General features: G+C 48.1%; 2 protein-coding genes across 2 annotated transcripts in view; one reads left to right on the forward strand and one right to left on the reverse strand.

Annotated features, from left to right (window-relative positions):
* Positions 1-4216: 4216 nt before the first annotated feature.
* Positions 4217-9504, reverse strand: ATP6V1E2 (ATPase H+ transporting V1 subunit E2). Its single transcript, XM_037066546.1, has 3 exons — positions 9485-9504; positions 8838-9019; positions 4217-5142 (listed from the first exon to the last, which is right to left on the reverse strand). The coding sequence occupies exons 2-3, from the start codon at positions 8975-8977 to the stop codon at positions 4365-4367; spliced, it is 918 nt and encodes a 305-aa protein (XP_036922441.1). The 5' UTR covers positions 8978-9019; positions 9485-9504; the 3' UTR covers positions 4217-4364.
* Positions 9505-21542: 12038 nt separating this feature from the next.
* RHOQ (ras homolog family member Q) overlaps positions 21543-23115 on the forward strand; it is a 37629-nt gene continuing 36056 nt past the window's right edge. The window contains exons 1-2 of the mRNA XM_037066528.1: positions 21543-22172; positions 22753-22811. Of these exons, the coding sequence (XP_036922423.1) occupies positions 22031-22172; positions 22753-22811 (201 nt within the window). The 5' untranslated portion in view covers positions 21543-22030. The remainder of the gene's footprint in view (positions 22173-22752; positions 22812-23115) is intronic.

The following is a 23115-nucleotide window of genomic DNA, read 5'->3' on the forward strand; positions in this document are numbered from 1 at the left end:
AGAGGAAGCCTGTGACATTTTCTGATCTGCTGCTCTACTCTCTCTGCCTTCTCTGAGCTTCTTGCCCAGGCTCAATGCAACCCCTTTGTTTCTGGCTCTTCAGGAAGCTCCAAATCAGAACTAACTCTCCACTCTCTCTACCAACTTACCACCCCCCAACCCCCTCCAAGAGGTACAGGCCTCGGGGAGGGGCTGAGCCTCCCTGCATGTGTTTTCAGATCCCCCCAGCCCTCTGCCAGCAGGGAGTGAAACTACCAAAGCAGTCTCACCCCAACTAAGCACAGCCTCTGTCTGTACCAGCAGCAAACAGCTTCTCTTGCACCTTGGGAGGAAGTGTTAATGAGGAAAGTGGTGGGGAAGGGTTGCGCCTGCCTGCGGTTGTAACAGTTTGCTCCTTTCAGCACGTGGGGAATGGGGATCGAGGGGCTTACAGGAGGAGTGTGCCTTCTTGAGAATAGGGGCAAGTGGGAAAAGCTGCCGCCAGTACATGAAGGCAGTGCAGCCAAGTGCTCAAGAGGAGCCAGCACTGTGGGATGGCGGGGCTTGCTGGGCCACCAGTCTTTGTTTTGTTGAGGGGACATTAGGGGGGAGGAGACTGGAACTCATGGGTGCAGAGGGCTGAGGAGGGGAAGACTGGGGAGAAAGAGAGAGCATCTGGCAGCCTTAGGGGAGGAAAACTTTGGGGGAAACAGAGATGTTTAAGGAAAATGCTGCCCCACAGGCACTAAAGCTGCCTGACTGTCCATTTTTATGGAGATGAATTAATGTTAGCACCCCAGCAATGGATGGGGGCCAGCTGAGAGGGCCAGAGCCGGGGTGGGCCAGTGGGGTCCAGACACTCCTGGGTTATAGCTGGGAAGCGGGGTTCTAGTTCGCAGAAGGGGCAACAGCTGGGGTTTGGGGGCTAAGTCAGCTGGGAAGAGACTGCTTTGCGGGGTCTGGGAAGATGGCTAGGAGAGAAGTTGGGGGCCTCTAAGAGTGGAGGGATCTTGACGAGAAGAAACTGTAAGATAGGGAATACTGCTGGGCCAGAAAAAAGGAGGAAATGTTATCCTATGTGACAGCATGAATGGACCTGGGGAGCATCATGCTAAGTGAAGTAAGACAGTCAGAGAGAGACAAGTACCATGTAATTTCATTCATACATGGAATCTAATGACCCAAATGAACTTACAACAAAATAGGGACAAACTCAAAGATGATGAACAGGCCGACAGCTGTGGGGTGGGGAGTGAAGGGGCTGGATGAATCAAGCCAAAAACAAAACAGAGAGAGGGAGAGAGACAGCTCTCCCATGAACACGGATAACAGTGTGGTGATTGCCGGGGAGGGAGGCGGAGGAGGGTCCAGGGTGGGGAAATGGTGATGGACTTGGCTGGTGAACACACAACACAGTGTGCAGCTGACGCGTTGTAGAGCTGTGCACCTAAAACCTGTGTGATTTTCTTAACCAGTGTCACCCCAATAAATTCCAATAAAATTAAAAAAAATAATAGTAGTAAGAAACTATGTTGGAAAGCCTCAGGTCCTGGACAAGAGAAATGATATAGTCAGGTGGGAGGAGGGAAGGTGGGAGTGGACAGGGCATACGGGTCACTGATTCTAGTATCTTTCAGTCTGTGCATCAATGAACTTGACTGACCTCACAAAAGAGCTCAGTAGATTACTTATCATCTCTCACTTGTGCTGATAAGCTGCCCCCAGAAGGGCTTCTACCTTCGGTTGCTTCCTCCCTCCAATGTGTCTTCCACATCCAGTGACACTAAATATTTGAAAAGCCCAATTCCCATGGCTTCATTCTTATCTAAAGTCCTTCAATGACCCTTCATCACTCACCCACCAGAATTAGCTGACCCCTCTGCAGGGCAGGTGGCACTGTGGAATCAGGCTCTGTCCACCTTTCCAGCCTCATCCATGGTCATGCCCCAACCCCCCACACTCATCACAATGAACTACACACAGTTCCTCTAACACCACTTGCTTTTCCACACCTTAGGGCTTTTGCACATGTTTTTATTCGTTTTCCCAGAGAGAAAGCTGAGTCTTCCCCAGCTCCATTGCAAATGCCCCAGAAGCCTTCTACGACCCTGCCTTCCCGTTACTGTACGCCACAGCGCCTTGTGTATAGCACTAGGCTGGCACTTCCGTGTTGTACCATTACCACAATCATCGTCTGTCTATGTGAAAGGACAGGCCCAGGTCGTGTTCTTTGTAGCCCAGAACCTAGCTCAGAGCCTAGCTCATTGTTGGCATCCAGAACACAGTCATTGAATGACAGAATTTGAAACTCAAAAGCGTCCACTTAGAAGATACCCTTTGGGGACTGTGTCTAGCTGACAGAGACCCCCTTTTCCATAAGAACTGCCCCCAAACACCAACTGGACCATCATTGGACATCTGAACTGAGCTGGGCCAAATGGACACTCAGGAAAGCAGAACTGAGTCTGAGAGAAGCAAATTTGTTTCTGGAACCACTACACCGAAACCTGCGAACGCAAACAAGTGATGGAGGCATGCTCACTCCATCATCCAACCTGAACTCTAGAGAGGGTCACTCCGGAAAGGAAGAAAAGGGCATGGCTAGGTAGAGGACTTGATGGCTTTCTGATCCCCAAGTCCAGCCCTCTCCTGAGACCCCGATGGAGTCCTGTCCTGGGTTCTGGGAGATACCCCTGTTTACTAATAACCTGTCCCCAAATTTGTGCTGGAGCCACACAGGATTTCTCTTCCTTACACAGTCCTTACCACACAAGGCAGCCTTTGCCCTCGGCAGAGTTACTCAGGGTTTTCTCTTCAAAAAAACTTTTATTTTAATACATACATTATACTTGGACATAGATTAGACTTTAAGTCAACATACCCATGTTGAATTAACTGGCCACATAATTTACAGGACCCAATGCAAAGTGGAAAATGTGCTATCCTTTGTTCAAAAAGTACAATTAAATAAAGGTACTAAAATACAAAGCTTTCTCCTTTTTTCTGCAGTCTCTCTTTTGATTTGTCATGGTGTATATTTGCTGTACAATGTCTAAGTGAATGAAAAATAAAAATTTTAAATCACTAACATTAATTTTATTACTTATTTTTATACTGTGCAATGCCCATGTGGAGAATCACCAAAATTACAATCTGTATTTCTTGACTCCTCCTCCTCCTCCTCTAAGATGTTTTGAATAAATGACCTCAGGTCTCCCCAGGCACAGACTGAGCTATTTGATGGAGAACCATCAAGCACGGGGATACTTTGCAGGGCGAGTGCAGACCCTCATGAGCTCCTGCAGTTCCCATCCTGAGACTCAAGTCCAGCAAACTGGACAACTGCTGCATCCTCCTTCCCACGGATGTGTGGGCTACGCCTCGGCCAGGGTCAGGGAAGTCCAGCTAGGCATCTCCTATTACAGCAGGCTGGCTAACCCACCCCTTGCAGACAAGGGAACCCCAGGGTCTTTAAACCTCCACACCAGGATGTGCTCAGTATCTGGTGGGAGAGAGACTCACCCTCATTGACTCACCTGCTGAATGTACCACGGAGCTGCTAGCCAGGGGTGCAGTGGCCCCCATTATTATACCCAGTCGTAAGCCCCTGCAGAGCATGTACCCCTCACCCAGACCTTCCCTGCATGCACACAGTCCCTCACCAGGGACAAAAGGCAGCAGTGGTCACTGAATGAGGGAGGGGAAGGCTGGGGCGCAGAGAGCTAGGAAGTGGTGGCCAAGAATGCATCCCAGGGAGATGGGTAGGCTTTGGGAGTTGGCACCACGTGCGAGCCAAGGCTCCAAGCCCCAAAGTCCTATGGGGCTTTAGTTACAAAACTCCCGTTCGAAGATAAAATTAAATATCTCAAGGTGGTGGCTACAGAGCATTAAATCCCAAACACTGAGCTCTGCTGAGCATGGAACCTGTGTGACTATACTACTTACATATGCCCATGAAGCTGGCCCTGTACATATGAGGAAGATCTCCAAGTCTCACTAAATAACAGCAGGACAGAAAGTTGAAACAAAAGAAGGAAAACATTTCACATACATATTAAAGAAACTTAGAGCACTCAGACCCATAAGCCAAAAATATTACTCCCATCTCACCTGGTGGATGAGCTAAAGAATAGGAATTTTGTCTTTATTCCCTTCAGCCCAGACTGTAGAACTGACCAGAAGCTGCAGTAGGTATGAATGAAGTGGAATTAGATTTCTGAGCATTTAGCCAGGCTTTATTCCAAAGTATAATGCCTTTAGTTGTTCAAAGGGTATTCCATAGAAGATAGACTACTATCAGAGCAACAGAGAGGAGGAAACTTGACTCGTTTCCTTTGCCTTAATAACATACACTTCTATGGCTTAGCAGTTCACTTCCCAGAGGTTTACTGGAAAAACTTCCTGTTGGGATTGATTCCAAATAAGGCCTTTCGTATCTCTGGCATCTTTTGCTCAGCTATCAGATCCAGTCGACTTTCTAGGGTATTGGACATTATTATTCTATAATTTCCACTGTAGACCTCCACACCTCCCACTGTGTTCATAGGCAGGTGCACCTCTCGATCCACTTGGACTTTCGCATGTTTTCCGGTGACTGTCTTGTATTCAGGGATGGCTTTTTGCAGTATATCCTCTACTAGGAGGTGGTCCTGTGGCCTGCAGCGTATAATCATCACAGGCTCCAGCAGTCGGAGCAGACCCTGGAGCACCAGTTTATACAACAGCTTCTGGTATACTTCTGGGTCTTCCATAAGCCTGGAGAGTTTCGTCTTCACATCATCCAGCAGCTCTGAGATGAGGTTGTTCTGAGCTGTCAGGACCTTCAGTCTTGCTTGATTCCTTATGGTGGATATCTGGATTTTCTTCTGCTGCTCTATCTGCTTTTCCTTTTTCTCATAGTACTCCATAATCTTCAGTCGTTGAGTTTGCACAAAACGTCCTTTCTCGATGTTGAATTCCTCCTCAGACTTGGCATCTATTTCTTCTACCTTTTCATTGGCTTCCTGCTCAATGAAAGCCAGCATGTGCTTAATCCGCTTCTGCACATCCATATCATTCAGGGCCATGGCTGCTCCTGGAAAGCGAGATGGAGGGAGAGCTGGCAGACCCTCTGGTTCCTTTGATTTGGGTAGAGTTTCAGGAGAGTCTCCAGAGTTCCATTTCCTTAAAGGTGGAGTGCGTAAAGGGGGGAGGGAGAGAGTCAGCATCCGAAGGGGAGGATCTTGGAGACCATCTATCCACCACTTATTAAACAGATAAGGAAACTGAGGCCCAGAGGGGGAAAGCAACCTGTCCGAGATCATACCTTAGAAGAACAAAGACTTGAACTTATATCCCTAGAGTCCTCTCTCTACCACACTAACCAATTTTTTGTCACCAATTAATAATGACACAATTAGGGCAGACATAATCCAGTGATTTAAAGTGATTTAAATTACATAATCCAGTGATTTAAGTGATCCAGACATTTCTAGTCAGTGATGGCTCAGTACTCAGGAAACATTACTCCAGATGCCACAGAAATAAAAAAGAATTACAAGAGACTACTATGAACAATTATATGACAACAAATTGGAAAACCTAGAAGTGGATAAATTCCTAGAAACATACAACTTATCAAGACTGAATCATGAAGAAACAGAAAATCTGAACATATCTATAACTTGTATGGAGATTTTATCAGTAATTAAAAACCTCCCAACAAACAAGAGTGCAGGACCAGATGGCTTAATTGGAGAAGTCTACCAAAATTTTTAAAAAAACAATTCATGCCAATCCCTCTCAAACTCTTCTCTCCAAACATTAAGAGGAGGAGACACTTTTATGAGGACCACATTACCTTGGCACCAAAGCCAAAGGTACTACAAGAAAAGGAAACTACAAGACAATGTCTCTGATGAACATAGATGTAAAACTCCTCAACCAAACACTAGCAAACCAAATCCTACGATGCATTAAATGGGTCATACAGCAGGAACGAGTGGGATGTATCCCTGGAATGCAGGGATAGTTCAACATACAAATGTCAATCAATGTGATACACCCCACTGACAGAATGAAGGATAAAATTACAGGATCATCTCAATAGATGCAGAAAAGGCATTTGAGAAAATTCAACACCCATTCATAATTTAAAAAAAAAAACACTTAACAAACCAGAAGTAAAAGAAAATTATATCACACTCAACAATGAAAAACTGAAAGATTTACCTCTATGGTCAGGAACAAAGCAAAGATGCCCATTCTTACCACTTTTATTAACATGGTATTGAAAGTCCTAGCTATAGCGGTTAGGCAAGAGAAAGAAATAAAAGTCATCAATATTAAAAAGAAAAAAGTAAAATAATCTCTATTCCCAGCTGACATAATGTTGTACTTAGAAAATTCTAGCAATTCCACACGCACACACACAAATGTGTTAGAACTAATGAACAAATTCAGCAGTTACAGGATACAAAATCATCATGTAAATATCCGTTGTGTTTCTACACATTAAAAATGAATAATCTAAAAAGGAGCCCTGGCTGGCATGGCTCAGTGGATTGAGCACTGGCCTGCGAACCAAAAGATCACTGGTTCGATTCCCAGTCAGGGCACATGCCTGGACTGCAGGCCAGGTCCCCATGGGGGATAAGGGATAGGCAACTGATTGATGTTTCTCTCACACATTGATGTTTTTCTCCCTCTCTTTCTCCCTCCCTTCACCTCTCTCTAAAAATAAATAAATAAAATCTTTAAAAATTTAAGAAAACAATTCCTTTTACAACATCATCCAAAAAAAGTAGGAATAAACTCAATGAGGGAAGCAAAATATTTGTACACTAAAAACTACAAAACATTACTGAAAGAAATTAAAGAAGACAAATAAATGAAGACATCACATGTTAATGGATTAGAAGAAAATATTGTGAAAGATGTCCATACTGTCCAAAATGACCTACAAATTCAATGTAATCTCTAGCAAAGTCCCAATGGGATTTCTTCTTTTGAAGAAATAGAAAAATAATCCTAAAAATTCATATGGACTCCCAAAGGACCCTTAATAGCCAAAACCATCTTGAAAGAAAACAAAGCTGGAGGCCTCACATTTCTGACTTCAAAACACATTACAAATCTACAGTAATCAAAATGGTATGGTACTGGAATGAAGACAGGCATATAGACCAATGGAACAGCACAGAGAGCCCAGAAATAAGCCCACGTATATACAGTGAAATGGTTTTCGACAAGGACATCAAGACAATTCAAGGGAGAAAGAATAGTATTCTCAACAAATAATGGGAAAACCAAATGTCTACACACACAAAAATCAGTTAGAATGTTTAAAGACTTAAACATAAGGCCTCCAATTATAAAACTTCTAAAAGAAAACATGGGGAAATTTTTCATAATATTATTATTGGTCTTGGCCATGACTTCTTGGCATGACGCCAAAAGCAGAGACAACTAAAGCAAATGGGACTATAGTAAATTCAAAATCTGTGCAGCAGAGAAAACAGTCAGCATCGTGGTAAGGCAACCTACAGAATGGAAGAAATATTTACAAACCGTATATATAATAAGGGATTGATATCCAAAATATATAAGAAACTCCTACAACTCAATAGCAAAAATAAAAGAGAAAGAAAAAGGAAAAAATAAAGAATAGATATTTCTCCAAAGAAGACAGACAAATGCCCAAAAAGTTAATGAGAAAATGCTCAACATCACTAATCAACAGGGAACTGCAAATCAAAACTACAATGAAATGTCCCCTTATATTTGTGAGGGTGACCATTATCCCCCCGCCCCCCACCAAAGCAGAAAATGAATGAATTCAGGAGGATGTGGAGAAGTTGAAACCCTTGTGCAATATTGGTAGGAATGTAAAAGGGTGTAGCAGCTATGGAAGACAGCAGGAAGTTCCTTTAAGAGTTAAAAATAAAACCACCATATGTTCCAGCAGTCCATCTCTGGGTATTTATCCAAAAGAATTGAAACTAGGACCCCCAAGAGATATCTGCCACCCTCCCCCATATTCACTGTGGCCATATTCACAGAAGCTAAGAAGTAGAAACAACCTAAGTGCCCTTGAGAGTTGAATGGATAGAGAAAAGGTTGTCTGTACATACAATGGAATATTATTTTGCCTGCAAATATGACAAGGATATCCTGTCACGTGCTACATCATGGATGGATCTTGACCTTAAGCGAAAAAAAAAAAGCCAGTCACAGGACAAATACTGCATGATCCCGCTTAAATGAGGTATCTATGTAAACAAATTTATAAAAGCAGAAAATAGAAGGGTGGTTGCCGAGGTAAAGGGGAGAGGGAGCTGGAGAATCGATGTCGATGGGTATAGCGTTTCAGTCACAGGACACGAAAAAGTCCTAGGGATTCGCCGTTAAGCAACGTGCATGTAGTTTACAGTTCTAACAACAGTGTGTTGTAACTTAGAAATTTGTTAAGAGGTTAGACTTCAGGTTATGTGTTTTTCAACACTGTGAAAAAATAGAATGCTCTCCCAGAAAGGTGTGCCACTCACCATGCTTGGTGGAAAATGACCCCACGATGGTGACAAAGACTAGGACTTTGGGCTCAACCTTACCAACTGTTATCGGAAGTTCAAAAGAAAATTCCCCCACTAATTGAGAAAGCAATTTTTTGAAAAACTGCAGTTTTGTAATCAGAGCAAAACATTCTCTGCTCCTAAATAAAACAGCTCAATTAAATGGTTAGGGAAAAAAAGGGATCCTTGGGGAGCCCTGTTGGCCCCCAGCTCTGGGAGCCATGGTCAACGAAAGCAGAGAGAGCAAGAGAACCAGGAAGCCCCAGGTTACGTGTGTAGAAGAAAAAGGTGTAGTAGAAGAACCCTTACCCATACGCTGCCAAGGGCCAGCCTCTGCTCTGGTGCCGGGAGTCTGCAGGCGGAATGTGGAACTTGGAACACACGCTAGAACCTGGCACTGTTTCTTCCTTCTCTCTGCAGATGACCCTCACAGTCTGCCCAGGCAGCATGATCCAAATAGCCAGGCTGTCACTGAGGAAGGCTGGCCAAGTCTGCAAGAGGAGGCCAAGAGGGATTTCCTTGGCACATAGGCCATGCTGGGGGCTGCCCTGGCCTGCTAGGAATCTCAATTAAGCTGGCATATCAAAGGCTTCAGGTCTGGGATGGGCTCACCTTAACCAAGCCATCAGAAATGGATACGTGTGTGGATCAGGCAGCCAGTTTATTAATTTCCTAATGAAAAATACAGCTGTCGTCTTGGCAGATCCTGGCCTTTTTTCCCTGTACGTGAGTCGCATGGGAAAGCGATCCAAAAGTGGTTTAGTGAGAAACCAGAGCAAGCAAAATTTGCCAGATGGTCTTTAAGGGGGCCACACCCACCGCAGGGGCTGGCCTGCTCCAGTAGGTGAGGGAGGATATCTCCAGGCCCAGATGGGGCTGACCTGGGCATTGCCGGGTTCCCCAGGAAGGGCTCCAGAGTCAGCTTGCCGGTATTCAGACCCTAGTGCTGCACTTACTGTTTTGTATGACTTTGGCGAAGCAGCTCCTCCCCTGAGGCCTTAGTTTCCTTATCTGTATAATGGAAATAATACCATCACCATCATAGGATTACTGTGAGATGCAATGAAAGAAATGAATGTTTAGCATAATGCTAAGCATGGAGTTGTCAGGCTCGGTACTTACTATCATTACTACTACCGACATTATTATCAGTACTTCTTCTCTGCTTTGGGCCTCATTCCTGCTCAGTCTCTCTGTGTATACAGAGTACCTATGGCTGATTTGGTTTCCACTCCCCAAAGGAAGTGGGAATGCACCCAAGTCTTGCCTCTTTGTGTTAAACTTTGTAGTCCTGCCTGGAGTTTGGGAAGCTCCCAGCACATCACAGTGCCCTTACCCAGTCTCAGGAGGCCCAGACACAACCTTGATGATGGTGGGTGAAGTCCTAGATTCTAGAGCCCTGGCTTGGGTGGGGCCACCTCATAGCCTAGAACAAGTACCACACTCCCACTTCTAAACAGCTCATCAGTGCAGGGACCTGAAGGCAGCTGCAAGGTGGGGCAGGGTTAAGAGTCAGGACTGAGCCAGTGTGTCTGCAGGCATGTGGTGCCTGTGTAATGTGTCTGGCAGGTGTAACTTTCAGTCTGTCTGGGATGGGGATTAGGAGGCCACATGAGCCCGTGGCTCGAGCAAAATGACCCAACAAACTGAGAAATGTGAATCGCACATGTCTGCCCTTGAATGAGAGCCCATGCCCCACTATTCTGATAAGGCAGGCTTGTGCTGTAAGTGGTATTGGCCTTGCCCATGTTGAGGCCAGGGGCAGCACCCAGGGCTCTTTAATACATCCTCACCCCCATAAACTATTCAGTACTGGGGTCTTCCCATCACCCCTGCAACACACCAGGCTCTGCCCCACCTAACAGCTGCTGCTCAGACCATTCTCTCAGCTAAAACGCCTTCTCTGCTACTCTTCACTTACCTAAATCCCACCTGTATTTTCAGGCCCCGTTTTAGCCCCACCACCTCCTTTGACCTCTGGATTCCTTCTCAAGATGACAGCAAGATAATGATAATGGCTCTTTGCCAGATAGAGTTCAGAGCTGGGTTCAGTGTTGTGTTTTTTGGTTGTTTGTTTGTTTGTTTGTTTTTCCCAGTCACTTTGTTTCTTTCAAGAAATTCCTAGAACACGAGGATCTTTTTTAATGGGGCTGGATGCCGATAGGCACAGGTTAAAAATGATTGATCAGAGTGAGAGCTGGAGAAAGGGGAAGACTTCCTTTTTTATTGTGAAATACAATACACATACAGAAAAGTGTGCAGAACATAAATGTATGGCTTAATGGCTTATTGTGCTATACGAATATCCTGTAACCGCCACCTGGGTCAAGAAATAGAGCATTGCTAGCACCCCAGAAGCCCCTCTTTATGACATGGGGGAGATGTTTCAAAACTGATGATTTTGTATCTGTGGGCAGAGGAGGGTCCTCAGAGGAAGTGTGAGCTTGGAAATCTCTCTTCTCCAGCCCTCACCCTCACCTGGTGGGCCCATGTGGGCCCTGGAGGAGGAACCTCGGAACCCACAGCACCGAGAGAGGGAGGAGGGGGCTGAAAGGAGTGCAGGGTGGGGAATGTGTCTGTCAGCCAGAAGCCCCGCCCAGACTCTTCCCCCACCCCACCCCACCCACCGGGCAACTGTTCTTCATTCCAGCTAGGGTGTGTAAGCAATTTAAGGGCAGACGTCTGAGTGTGGGTTCCCTATCCCCGGCCAAAAGAGAGGCAGTCCAACCTGGGCCTCCAGACACTTAGAGATTGCACAGCAAGAAAGGGAAGGGGCTTTCCAGAGCCTGGAGTATGGGGCAACATGAAGAGCCCAGGGCCCAGGAAGTGGGTGAGGGAACCTAGAGAAATACTGATTCCCCAGGGGATTTCAAACGCTAAATATGTGGGAAGGGGGCATCCCCCTTATTGTTTCTCAACAATTGCTTGATGGCCACATATCACATGCCAGGCGCTGTGCAGGCACTGGAGGTGGAGAAGAGAATACACCAGACCCCAGTCCTGCCTCTCCAGCCCTCAGTGTGATGGAGGAGAGGAGAGCCGCCCAGCAGGTAATCACCCAACAGTGTGGGGTGGAAGGAACCAGAGGTTTCAAGAAAGCTCAGGGAACGCAGACATCCAGTTCCAAGTCCCCTTCCAAGTTCATTACGGGCTCTTTTATAACGCATTGCCCCTACAGAGAAGGTAAACCCTGTCGTGGGTGGTTCGAGACATTCCATCATTAACAACAGATTCCTTTACTTGGAGGCGAGTCGCCTTGCAAATGTAGCGAGTAGGTAGTATTCACTAAGGAGAATTTATCCAAATAGATAAGAATCAATTGAGACCTTATGGACACCTGACTCTGTGTAGTACTTTGGAGATTCCAGAGACAACCTTGGTTCAGAAATGTGGAAAGGTATTTGACACCTAAAATGGGATGATATAAGAGCCAGGAAAGAACACACAGGTGGAGCGGCTGCAGGCCCCAGCTGGAGACCTGGTCCTATGGGCACAGGGGAAAGAAGGGCACAGAAGGCCCGATCACTGTGATAAGCAGAAAGAGAGGGTGAGACCGGCTAGCGGGGGAGGATGCTGGGGGCCGGGCGCAGTGGTAGGGACATACATGTAGGAGGGCTGTGTGCAGAGAACAGATTGGTTTGGCGCCAGCAGGCAGGCCTGCAGTGGGAGTGAGCAGTGTCCAGAAAGACAGTTGGAGTTTAGCTTGGGAAGGGTTGAAATGTCAGACGGAGATTGGGGCATTAGGCAAAGGAGACCCATCAAAGGCTTTTGAACAGGGCTGGAACTTGGCCAATCTGGGGTTTAGGAAAATTAGCAGAGGCAGGAGCGTCTGGCTGTAAGCCAGACGCCAGGTGGAGACTGTGCATGGATGAGGGCTTGGGCAAGAACACAACACAAGGACAGAGCTTTGGGGTGAAGGAGATGTGGTGCAGAGCCAGCTGGCAGGGTGGATGAGTCAGGGTCAGGCCCCAGCGTCCTGCTGCGGCTCACAGAGCCGAGCAGCTCCTGGAGAGGGTGTGGGAAAGCAGACAGTCTGTTCCCTGCCGCCTCCCTGCAGGCTGAGGGAGAAAAGCATGAGCCAGAGAGTTCGTTTGCTCTGGAAGCAAACAGAGACAACCTGAGGAAAACATCGAAAGTACCCAGACAGCTTCATCTCTTTTTCAGTGCTGATGAGCAAGGGGACACACGCACGTTTATTCCAAGAACCCCACCCCTGGTGGCAAAGCCTGCTTCCGGCTTTGATCAGGTGGAGAAGAGCTGGTGCCTGCAGGGGGCGAGGGTAAGAGACCTTTCTCCTCAAGTAATTTACATACAGAGTTCACACCTCCATTTCTCCTCTTCAGACACCTGGAGGAAGTTTGCTTAAAAGCAGTCGGGTTCTCTTTAAGAGCAATTGGCTTCGAAGTTCTGAAATTGCGTGGCTGGAAGGTTTTCAATCATGGCTTCCTCTCAGAAAGGGGCCAACCCGCTGCCACCTTGGGAAATGTGGACTTTGGGGCCATAAGATCTGATATTGTAGAGAAACCGAAATTCCATTTTAAAAGAAAAGTACGCGTATTTTTCTGTTTTATTGTGGCAAAATATACATGACGTAAATTTGCACCATTTTAATTGCTGAGTATCATTGAGTGGCATTAAGTGCTTTCACGTCATTGTGCACCCACCACCACCCACCTCCAGAACTTCTTTATCTTCCCAAACTGACACTCTGTCCCCATTAAACACCAACTCTCCATCCCCCCTGCCCCCCACCCCGGCAACCACCATCCCCTTTGTGTCCTTACAAGTTTGGTTATTCCGGGTACCTCATAAAAGTGGAACATCCAATATTTGTCCTCTGTGACTGGCTGATTTCACTTAACATACGGGTTTGAAGACTCCTCCGTGGTGTACAATGTTCCTCTCTAAGGCTGAATAGCATTCCCTCGAACAAATCTGTCACACTTCGTTCATCCATCCATGGAACTGTCCATTGGGTTGGTTCCACCTTTTGGCTGCAGTGAATAACGAATGCTTCCAGGAACATGCAAGTGCAAAGATATCTGTTTGAGCCTCTGCTTTCAATTCTTTGGGGTATATACTTAAAAACGCAGAATTGCTGGATCACATGGCAACTCTGTTTAATTTTTTGAGGAATGGCCATATCATTGCTAAAGTGGCCACACCCTTTCACAATCTCATCAGCAATGCAGAGGGACTTGCTTTCTCCACATCCTCGCCAACACTTGTTATTTTCTGGATTCTTCGACAATAGCCATCCCAGTGGGTATGAAGTGGTATCTCGTCGTGGTTTTGATTTGCATTTCCCTAATGATTAGTGATGTTGAACATCTTTTCCTGCACCTATCGCTGGATTTGTGTGTGTGTGTGTGTGTGTGAAATGTCTACGCAGGTCCTTTGCCCATTGTTAAATCGGTTTGTTCTTGTTGTTGTGGAATTGTAGGAGTTCTTTCACCTTCTGGGCTCCCAGGCAGCCCCCCCAGCTGCGAGCGAGCCAGGGGGCAAGCACTCCAGCAGACAGAGCCCTCCGCGGGGGTTTCCCAGTGTGAACCTGCAGCCCACACGGAAGACAAAACCTGGAGTTTATCACAGGTGGTCCGGTTACATACTGTGTAGTCAAACTTTTATATGCCACGTGTCTAGTCATACACACATTACACACATATAACATGTGCGTGTGTGTATTGACTCACAGTGAAAAACATTTGTTACTGTAACTTGCAGCACGACACGTTTGAGAAGCAGGGCCTTCAATCTGCCCTCCTCAGAAAGCAGCTAAGCAACGATAGGCATCTATCGTTTCTCAGGCAGCCCCTTCGACAGTCTCATTTAATTCGCTTATCAAAGTATTTGCCCCCAAAACAGGCCTCTTCTAAAGTGGGGATGAGATGCTGGCTACATGAATATGAGCAGTTTATATGGCTAATGTTTGCTGACCATACCCCACGTGTTGAGTGGTCGTGGGACATCATGGGGTGGTAATTCTTCCAAGGCAGAGACCCCTTTTTGTACCAGGGACTCTGAGGGTAGGGACCAAGCAGCCCATGAAATAGAAGTCTCTCTTTTGGCCTCAGGTCCTCCATGGGCCAGAGCTTGGTGCGGTGCGAAGTGCGTAAGACTTTCTGTTCAAGTTTCAGTCCGGATGTCACTCATGGGCCGGGCAATCTCAATAAGGACTCAAAGTCTGCCTGACTGCCATCTGGATGCAGACACAGGGACTCACCTGTAAAACAAGGGTGTTAATGAGGGGTTCTGCCGCCCCCTCAATGAAGCTGCAAAGGTTACATGATGTAAGGGGTGAATGAGTTTTGTGAAGTGCTAGGTAAATGTCAGATGCCATGCACAAAATACGCTGCCCCTCATCCTGTCCCTACTAGAAAGAACCACAGTCCTCAAGTGGCCTGTGGGGAGGGAGGCCCGGGCCAGGGTCCCAGAAGTCTCCAGGAGGCTGGGAGTAGGTACGAGGTCAGCCAGGAGCCCCAGGTCAAGTCTCCAGCCTGTGAGCCATGGGCAAGAACAGCCCCATGGGAGTGCATGTGCACTGCTTGTTCAGAAACAGTCCTCAGCTCAGGACATCTTCAGATGCTGGACACTGCTTTAATGTTGACTCAATTCTCACTGTGACAGGTCCTGGCTGATCTCACCCCCTCTAAGCGACACATCTCAACCTCTGACATGGAAGGTTCTGGTCTGCAAGGAGGAGAGTGTATTCATCCAAATCTTCCCCTCACCACGGTTAGGGATTTCTGTGATGACCTTATTGGGGAAAGTACTATTTCTGACTCATCTAAATACTTACCACAGAGCCCAGCACACAGCAATCACTTAGTAATAATTATTAGTTGAAACTATATGGATGGGTGGTGAGGAAACAGTCTCCCTACAGACTCACAACTTCAGGGATTTGCAACCTGCTTTCAGAAGAAAGAGAGGGGGATGGGAAGATGGGAAGAGTACTGCCGTGGCCTGCCCCAGAGGGACGCCTCCTCCTATCCTGACCACATTCCCAGGACACAGAGCTCAGTTAGAACTTTAAATCCTGGCTGATGCATCAGCCTGCAAGGTGAAGTGACTCTGGTTTGATTCCTGGTCAGGGCACATGCCTGGGTTGTAGGTTTGGTCCCTGGTCAGGGTGCATGCGGGAGGCAGCTGATCAGTGCTTCCCTCTCACATTGATGTTTCTCTCTCTCTCTTTCTCCCTCCCTTCCTCTCTCCCTAAAAATAAAGAAAGAAAAAAGAACTTTAAACATGTAAGTTACCCAAATGAATCTCTCGGGGCCCTCCGGTTGAGTCTATTCTACTCAGAAAGGTGACCTGAAAGCCCAGGAGGGCTCCCACAATCATACTGTGTCACACAGTCAGGACACTCAGTCGTCCTGCCTGGGTTGCAACAGGGTCCTCAAGGCCCCTGCTCTGCCAGGCATTAGCCATTTATGGTGAACCGGAAGGTCAGAGGGGGAGCAGGGAAAGGCCTGGAGTGACAGGGGCAGCTGGTATGGGGGATTCAGGGCAGGGGGCATTTATTAACCAACATGAAATTCACATATTTTTAAAAAAACTTTTATTGTTGACACCGCTACAGGTGTCCCCATTCCCCGCCCCTTTACCCACCTCCACCCATCACCCCCACCCCCCTCTTCCTTTTGGCCACCACCACACTGGTGTCTGTGTCTATGAATTATGCATATTTGCTCTTTGGCTGATCTCTTTACTTTCTTTCATTCATCCCCCTCCCACTCCCCCGACAGCTGTCAATCTGTTCCATGTGTCCATGCCTCTGCTTCTGTTTTGTTCGTCAGTTTATTTTGTTCATTAGATTCCACATGTAAGTGAGATCATATGGCATTTGTCTTTCTCTGACTGGCTTATTTCACTGAGCATAATACTCTCCAGGTCCATGAATGGTGTCACAAAAGGTAAGGTTTCCTTCTTTTTCACAGCTGTGTAGTCATTCCATTGAATAAATGTACCATAGCTTTTTTATCCACTCATCCACTCATCTACTGATGGGCACTTGGGCTGTTCCCAGATCTTGGCTGTTGTAAATAATACTGCTATGAACATAGGGGTGCATATATTCTTTTGAATTAATGTTTTGGGTTTCTTAGGATATATTCCCAGAAAGGGATCACTGGGTCAAATGGCAGTTTAAATACTTTGAGGACACAACATACTGTTTTCTGTGGTGGTTGCACCAGTCCGCCTTCCCACCAAGAGTGCCCTAGGGTTCCCTTTCTCCACATCCTTGCCAGCACTTGTTGATTTATTGACGGTAGTCATTCTGACAGGAGTAGCTGGTAGCTCATTGAGGTATTAATTTGCATCTCTCTGATGATTAGTGATGTTGAGCATTTTTTCATGTCTGTTGGTCATCTGTTTATCCTCTTGGGGAAGTGCCTATTCAGGTCCTTTGCCCATTTTTAATTAAATTGTTTGAATTCCTGGTGTTAAGTTGTATAAGTTCTTCATATATTCTGGAAGGTAACCCCTTATCAGATGTATCACAGGTGAACACATTCTCCCATTCAGTGGGTTCCTTTACCTGTTCTACTACGTTGTAAAGGGGTTAAAATTAGCCCTGCCCCTATGGAATCTGTTGGAAATTTCCACCTTAACTAAAGGCGTTAGGAAAGCACAGTTTAGGACATTGCTATTGCGTTTGTTGTTTTATGTCCTTAGTCTCTTTCTCTGTGTGTTTTAGTTTGAACAGGTCCTATTGCTATGTCTTCGATGTCACAGATTTTTTTTCTACAATGTCCAACCTGCTGTTGAAAACAGCCAGTGAATTTTTCCTCTCAGGTGTTATATTCTTCAGTCCTAGAATTCAATTTGGTTCCTCTTTATATCTTCCATTCCCCTCCTTTCTATCTCACATTTTTCTTTAAATCCTTGTGTATATTCCTAATACCTTTTGAAATCTTCATCTGCTAGTTCCATTAGCTCTCATTTCTGGGTTTGTATCTATTGACTGATTTTTCTCCTGATTACATTTCCTACTTGTTTGCATATCGACTAATTCTTTCATTTAATAGCTTTTTTACTGTATTTTTCCCATTACCATTTGTCCCACTTATACTCTCTTCCACCTCCACGCACCCCCTCTGCTAATCTTGACGCCTTGCATTTTATGTTGTTGAATGTCTCTTTTGTTGTTGTCCTTTAAATCCTGATGAAATTGATTTTGCCTGGCAGTTACAGTAATAGTGGATGAAGTTGTTCTTTTTGAGGCTTATTTGTACACTTTGTCAGGGAAACATCTACAGATGCTTAACCCCAGCGCTAATTTGGCCTTTCTACAAATGTGGAACCCTTCTGGAGTTTCTACTGAATCCTCTGGACATTCTACAAGGTCTCTTCCTATTGGCTCGTTGAAACTCAAACATCTCCCAACTCTATGAAGGCCTGGGAACCCACCCACCAGTCCATATTCCCCAGCAGTTCTTCGCCTAGCACTGTGGATCTCACTCTCTGCATGCACAATTCTGTGTCAGCAGGAGACCCAAGGGGATCACAGTAGTCTCCCATCTAGAAAAGTCTCTTCAGCTATCGCCTCAACTCAGCAAAGCCACTGCGGTCTACTTCGGTTCCCCTCACTGTGCTGCAACTCAGAAAGTGCTTTGAGCAGAAAGTTAGGGCGATAGTGAGTTTGCCTCATTTGTTCTTTCTTGCAGGGATTACACTCCTGTGCTCGGTGCTGTCCAATCTCCGGGAACAGTGGCTTCATACATTTTGTGCAATTTTCCAAAGTTACTTACATTAGGAAGGTATTATAGTTTAATGTCCACCCCCCCCCCCTGCAACCTGTCCCAAATTCGTGTGTTAAAACCTGAAGCCGGAAGTGTTGGTATGGGTAGGTGGGTCCTTCCAGAGGTGATTAGGTCACCAGGGCAGAGCCTTCATGAATGCCTGTAGTGCCATTATAAACAGCATTGACAGAACTCACTGATCTCTCCTACAACATGAGGGTACAATAAGAATTCTGCAACCCAAAACAAGGCTCTCACCAAACGTAACTGGTACCCTGACCCCGGACTTCTAGCCTCCAGCAACATGAGACATACATGCCTGTTGTCTATAAGCTACCCAGTGCATGAGATATTGTTACAGCAGCTGGAACACACTGAGACAGGAGGTGAGTACAGCACCAGTCCCTTGGGCATGGCAGACATGGGGACCTCTGCCCGAAGCACAGTCAACATTACAGTTCCCATTTCAACACAAACCAGCGGCACCACTAATCCCGTGCTCTGTCCACCCTAGATGGCTCCCCGTCCCCAAGTTGTGTGCCGTTCCTTCTTGCCCTGGTGTGTGGCTATCTTTCCCATGCACTCTTATCTTACCCCCTATTAGCCTCTTAAACCCCAGGCCAATGACACCCTTCTGCAAACCCTGCCCCAGCACACCCAGAGCAAGCTAGGTACTAACAGCCTCCTCTGAACTTCCAGAAGCCCATTCTTTAGCCTCTACCACAGCGCTGATCACGTTATATAGTAATTATCTATTGCTCATCAGTTCCTTTCCACCCCCTCCAGCAATTGTGGCTTTCCAGCTCTTCATCCTCTGCCCAGGAATAAAGCCTGGCATCTAGTAAACCCGAATAAAGACTTGCTAAATGAAATACTGGTTGAATCAATGAAGAGTAGGAAGTACAGGAAAAAGAGAAGGCTAAGTAGAGATTCACTGTTCTCACACAGACCGCTGTGTTTTGACATCTGCAGTTGACACAAAAAGAGAAAAGCAAGCATGGTGCGTATGGAATGCTTAGAAACAAAGTTGATTTCTGTCTCTCAAATCCCTGAAATTTGAGAACTGTTGTTACCACTTGAGGCATTATCCTCTTGGCCCACAGGAAAGGGAGGTTTCTGTTAAGATCTGTTGGTCCTTCCAGCTAACCCATTTGTGAGCTGACTTGGGGCATCCAGGGTAATTCCCCCCTCCCACTCCACATACACACTAGTGGAATCAGCCAGAGCTCTAAGTATTCCTGGCAGTCAGTTTTGGCTTTTCTATGGGCCAAAGGGATGAGGTCACCATCACCAATGAAGTCACCTCTGCATGATTCATCGGACATCAGTTCCCCACGTGAGGCGCTCTGACACTTCCAGAGCCTGTCCCAGATGATCCAGGACCTGGGGTCCTTGACATTGTTCAAGGCTCTGGAGCTGCTCCTCCAGTTCCCTGGATCCCTGGTCAATGTCTGCCCCAATAAGAGCTCGGAGGCCTGAGTCCTGACCTGGGGGAGACCCTGGAAGCCTCCATCCTCCCATCCTGGCATAGATCTTGTCACCCCTCATAAAGGCCTTTCCCATGTCTCCAGCAACTGCATATCCCCTTGTCTCAAAGCTGTTACCAGGAGCTCTCAGGACACATTTTAAAGCACCCTAGAGCTCTCAAGGGTGAGACCACCAATGCTCAGGCCCAGAGAAGTGGGCCTCTAACTAGCGTTGCGCCTCAGACCAAATGCCCTCTCCTGGCTGAGTACACTCCAGAGTGTGCTCAGGGCTGCTGCTTCTCACAGAGCTCCTGCCCTCTTCTCACAGAACTTTCTTTCAGAAAACTAATCCCAGAAAATGCTGCCTGAAGAAATGGTCCTGTAGGCAAAGGAAGCAAGTCCTTTCTTGCCCTCTAGAAGTGGCAGAAAATGGCCTTGAACCAAGATCTGACGTCAAGGCTGTCCTTGTCATTCGTACAAAGTATCTTCCAAATTCATTGCATAATCTAAAGCAATGGGCAATGCAAATGCCCACCCTCACTTAGGCATATTTGGAAGGGTCTGGTAAGATCTTGAGTGTGATTCCTCAAGGAACTACGGATAAATAATCCAGGAAGTCCTGCTGGGTCAATGGAAATCAGATTTGGGGGTTGAGAGTTGAGGCTTCAGAAGTGAGGCACAGGCACAGAACAGTGAGCACTCCCCAAAGTGAAATGTCCTTGAATGCTGGAATAAGCTGGAGCTTTTAGGATAACCGCTTCACCTCTCTAAGTCTGTTTGTTACCTACAAACCTAAGGGAGTCTAAGGAAGATGGTCCCGTTGACCTGTGGGTTGCCTCTCAATGTGAATAAATGAAAGGAAGTGGTTTATCTCACATCAGCAGCGGGTGGGGTGCAGTGCCAGCGTGGAGTGTACTCACTCCCCTCCACCCCTTTCTCCCAGTGCCTAATGTTCAAAGCGGCATCACTGGTCAGTGAACAGGACCTGGACAACCAGGTGTTTTTAAGCTTTGCCCAGGCAGCTGGACGGGCGTTGCTGCCTGGGTCACAGGCCAAGGCTTAGAGCACCAGTGTAGCACTCCTGAAGGATCAAAACCTAACACCATCGAGGGGCACTGGGGACTGCAAGGGGGACCCAGCAAAATGTCTCCAGGGGGAACAAAGGTACATTTGTCATGTCCACAGTCAGCGGTGTCTTCCTTTTCTAGCTATTGCAGGGTGCTTCAGTGATTCAAGATGCTGTCACTCTCTTAGTCACCAGTCTCAAAGTAAATGATTCGAGCTTCTGCTGTGAACACAATGGTGACTGTGGGAAGGGGGCCCGAGCAATAAGCCAGGAGTCCCTACCTTCCAGTCCACGGAGCACCATCCCCCTCTCCCATCACTCCGCGCACCTTAATTTTTTTTTCTTTAACCCCCTAAGTCTTTCTTCCTTTCCGATTTCTAGTTCTGTTGTGCACTTGGAGGCCCAAGGGCTGGCTCCTGCCTTCCGGGTGGAGTTTAAATCTATATGTATAATTTTGCATGACTATTGCGTCATCGTTGGAGTCTTCGTTGCTCCGCAAGAGGCCTCCTTGTCTTCTCCTAGCACTGGGGCCTTTGGACGCTTCCGGGCGCTGCGGGCACTTTCACGAGGAGCCCTCGGCTCCTCCCAGGCGCTCTCCTCCCGGCCCCCTCCCCCAGCTTTACCTTCCTCCCCTCCCTGCTCCTCGGCTCCTCCTCCTCGCCCCCTCTCCGCTACCCTAGCGGAGAGTCAAGCTAGGGTGAGCCGGCGAGGCCGTGAGACGGCCGCGGGCGGGGCGCAGGAGCCGGTCTGGGGGAGCTGGCCGGCTACCCGCACGAAGGGGAGGTGCCTCGGTCCGCCCTCCTCCAGGGCTCGGCGGGGAGGGGGCGCGGACCCGCGCTGGGCGGGGAAAGCCGTCTGGCCCCTCCCCTCTCTGCCCTCCCCAAAGTTGCGGTCTCCCCCGGGGCCCGACAGTCTTATGATCCAGCGGATCCTCCCGGGGAAGCCGGGCTGGGGAGAGGGTGCGGGCGCGGAGCGGCGGGGGCAGCAGGCGGGCGCGGAGACCGAGACCCGGGCGGAGATCCGGGCAGTGACCGAAGCGGCGGCTGCACCCCAGGCCCGCCGCCCCCTCCCCTTGAGCGGGAGGAGCCGCTGCATGGGGCCGGGGGGACGGCCCTGCTGCGCGGAGCGGCGGCGGCAGCGGACCCCCCAGGCGGGCTGGGGTTGAGCCCGGTACCGGGGCGGGGGCTCCGGGGGGACCATGCCCGGAGGCCGGCCGGCCGCAGCATGGCTCACGGGCCCGGCGCGCTGATGCTCAAGTGTGTGGTGGTCGGCGACGGGGCGGTGGGCAAGACCTGCCTACTCATGAGCTATGCCAACGACGCCTTCCCAGAGGAGTACGTGCCCACCGTCTTCGACCACTACGCAGGTAAGCCTCGGAACTGCTGACTAAGGGGCTGTTTCCCGGGCCGGGAACTTTGGAGCAACTTTGGCGGAGCCCCCTCGCTGCCTCCCCTGAGCAGTCTCCCCAGCCCTCCCCCGCCGCGCCCTCCACCGGGCGGCCGGCCCCACCTCAGGGCTTTGCCTCTTACTTACCATCTCCTTTGCGAGCAGATTGGACCTCTCTTTCTATCCCTACTCCCACGTCCAGTGCCAGCTCCCCGCATTTCCGAAACCCCTTGGCGTCCTGGGGCGACCTTCTTGACCTTCCCACAACTGCCTCCTTTAGTGCCCCAAGCCCCCGGGGAAACATTTGGGGGGCCGGACGAGAAAGACCGGGCTATGGGACTTGAGAGAAGGAAGTAGGCTGTAGCTGCGGGCCACCTCGTACCCCGACCTCACGCCACTTTGCAGTGAGTCGGGCACAAGGGAAGAGGGGTGGCATCTCTCTGCAGCGCCCTCATGCCTCCAGCTGGGTTGAGAGAGGAAGGTCCTGGTGGGGAGCGAAATTGCCCTGGAGTCTAAGTAATTGTGAGTTTTCCTCCCTGCCCCCATTTCTGCCCTTGCAGTCAGCGTCACCGTAGGGGGCAAGCAGTACCTCCTGGGACTGTATGACACGGCCGGACAGGTGAGTGTCTTGGCCCCTGGCCTACACCTGCTTCCCTTTCCAGATTCAGGGTTCCTGGGAAGGGCCATTGGAAACTGAGGTGTCTAAGGAGGGAGGGTGTGTTTCCGAGGGGCTGCTGTGGGTCAAGCCCTTTATTTCTTTTTTCAAGTCAGCAAATTAGGAAAAACAAACAAACACACACAACAGCAACCCCAGACCAGCCCATCCCATGTAACCCCTGGGCTTTGAAAGTTTTCACCTGTGTGTGCCTTCTGTATGGTGCTTGGTGTGCGGGTCCCAAACTCCTGTTCCAAAGTGGCAGCGA

The sequence above is a fragment of the Sturnira hondurensis genome, unplaced genomic scaffold (genome assembly GCF_014824575.4).
Source record: "Sturnira hondurensis isolate 20B ecotype Veracruz unplaced genomic scaffold, ASM1482457v3 Scaffold0016663, whole genome shotgun sequence".
Classification (NCBI taxonomy): Eukaryota; Metazoa; Chordata; class Mammalia; order Chiroptera; family Phyllostomidae; genus Sturnira; species Sturnira hondurensis.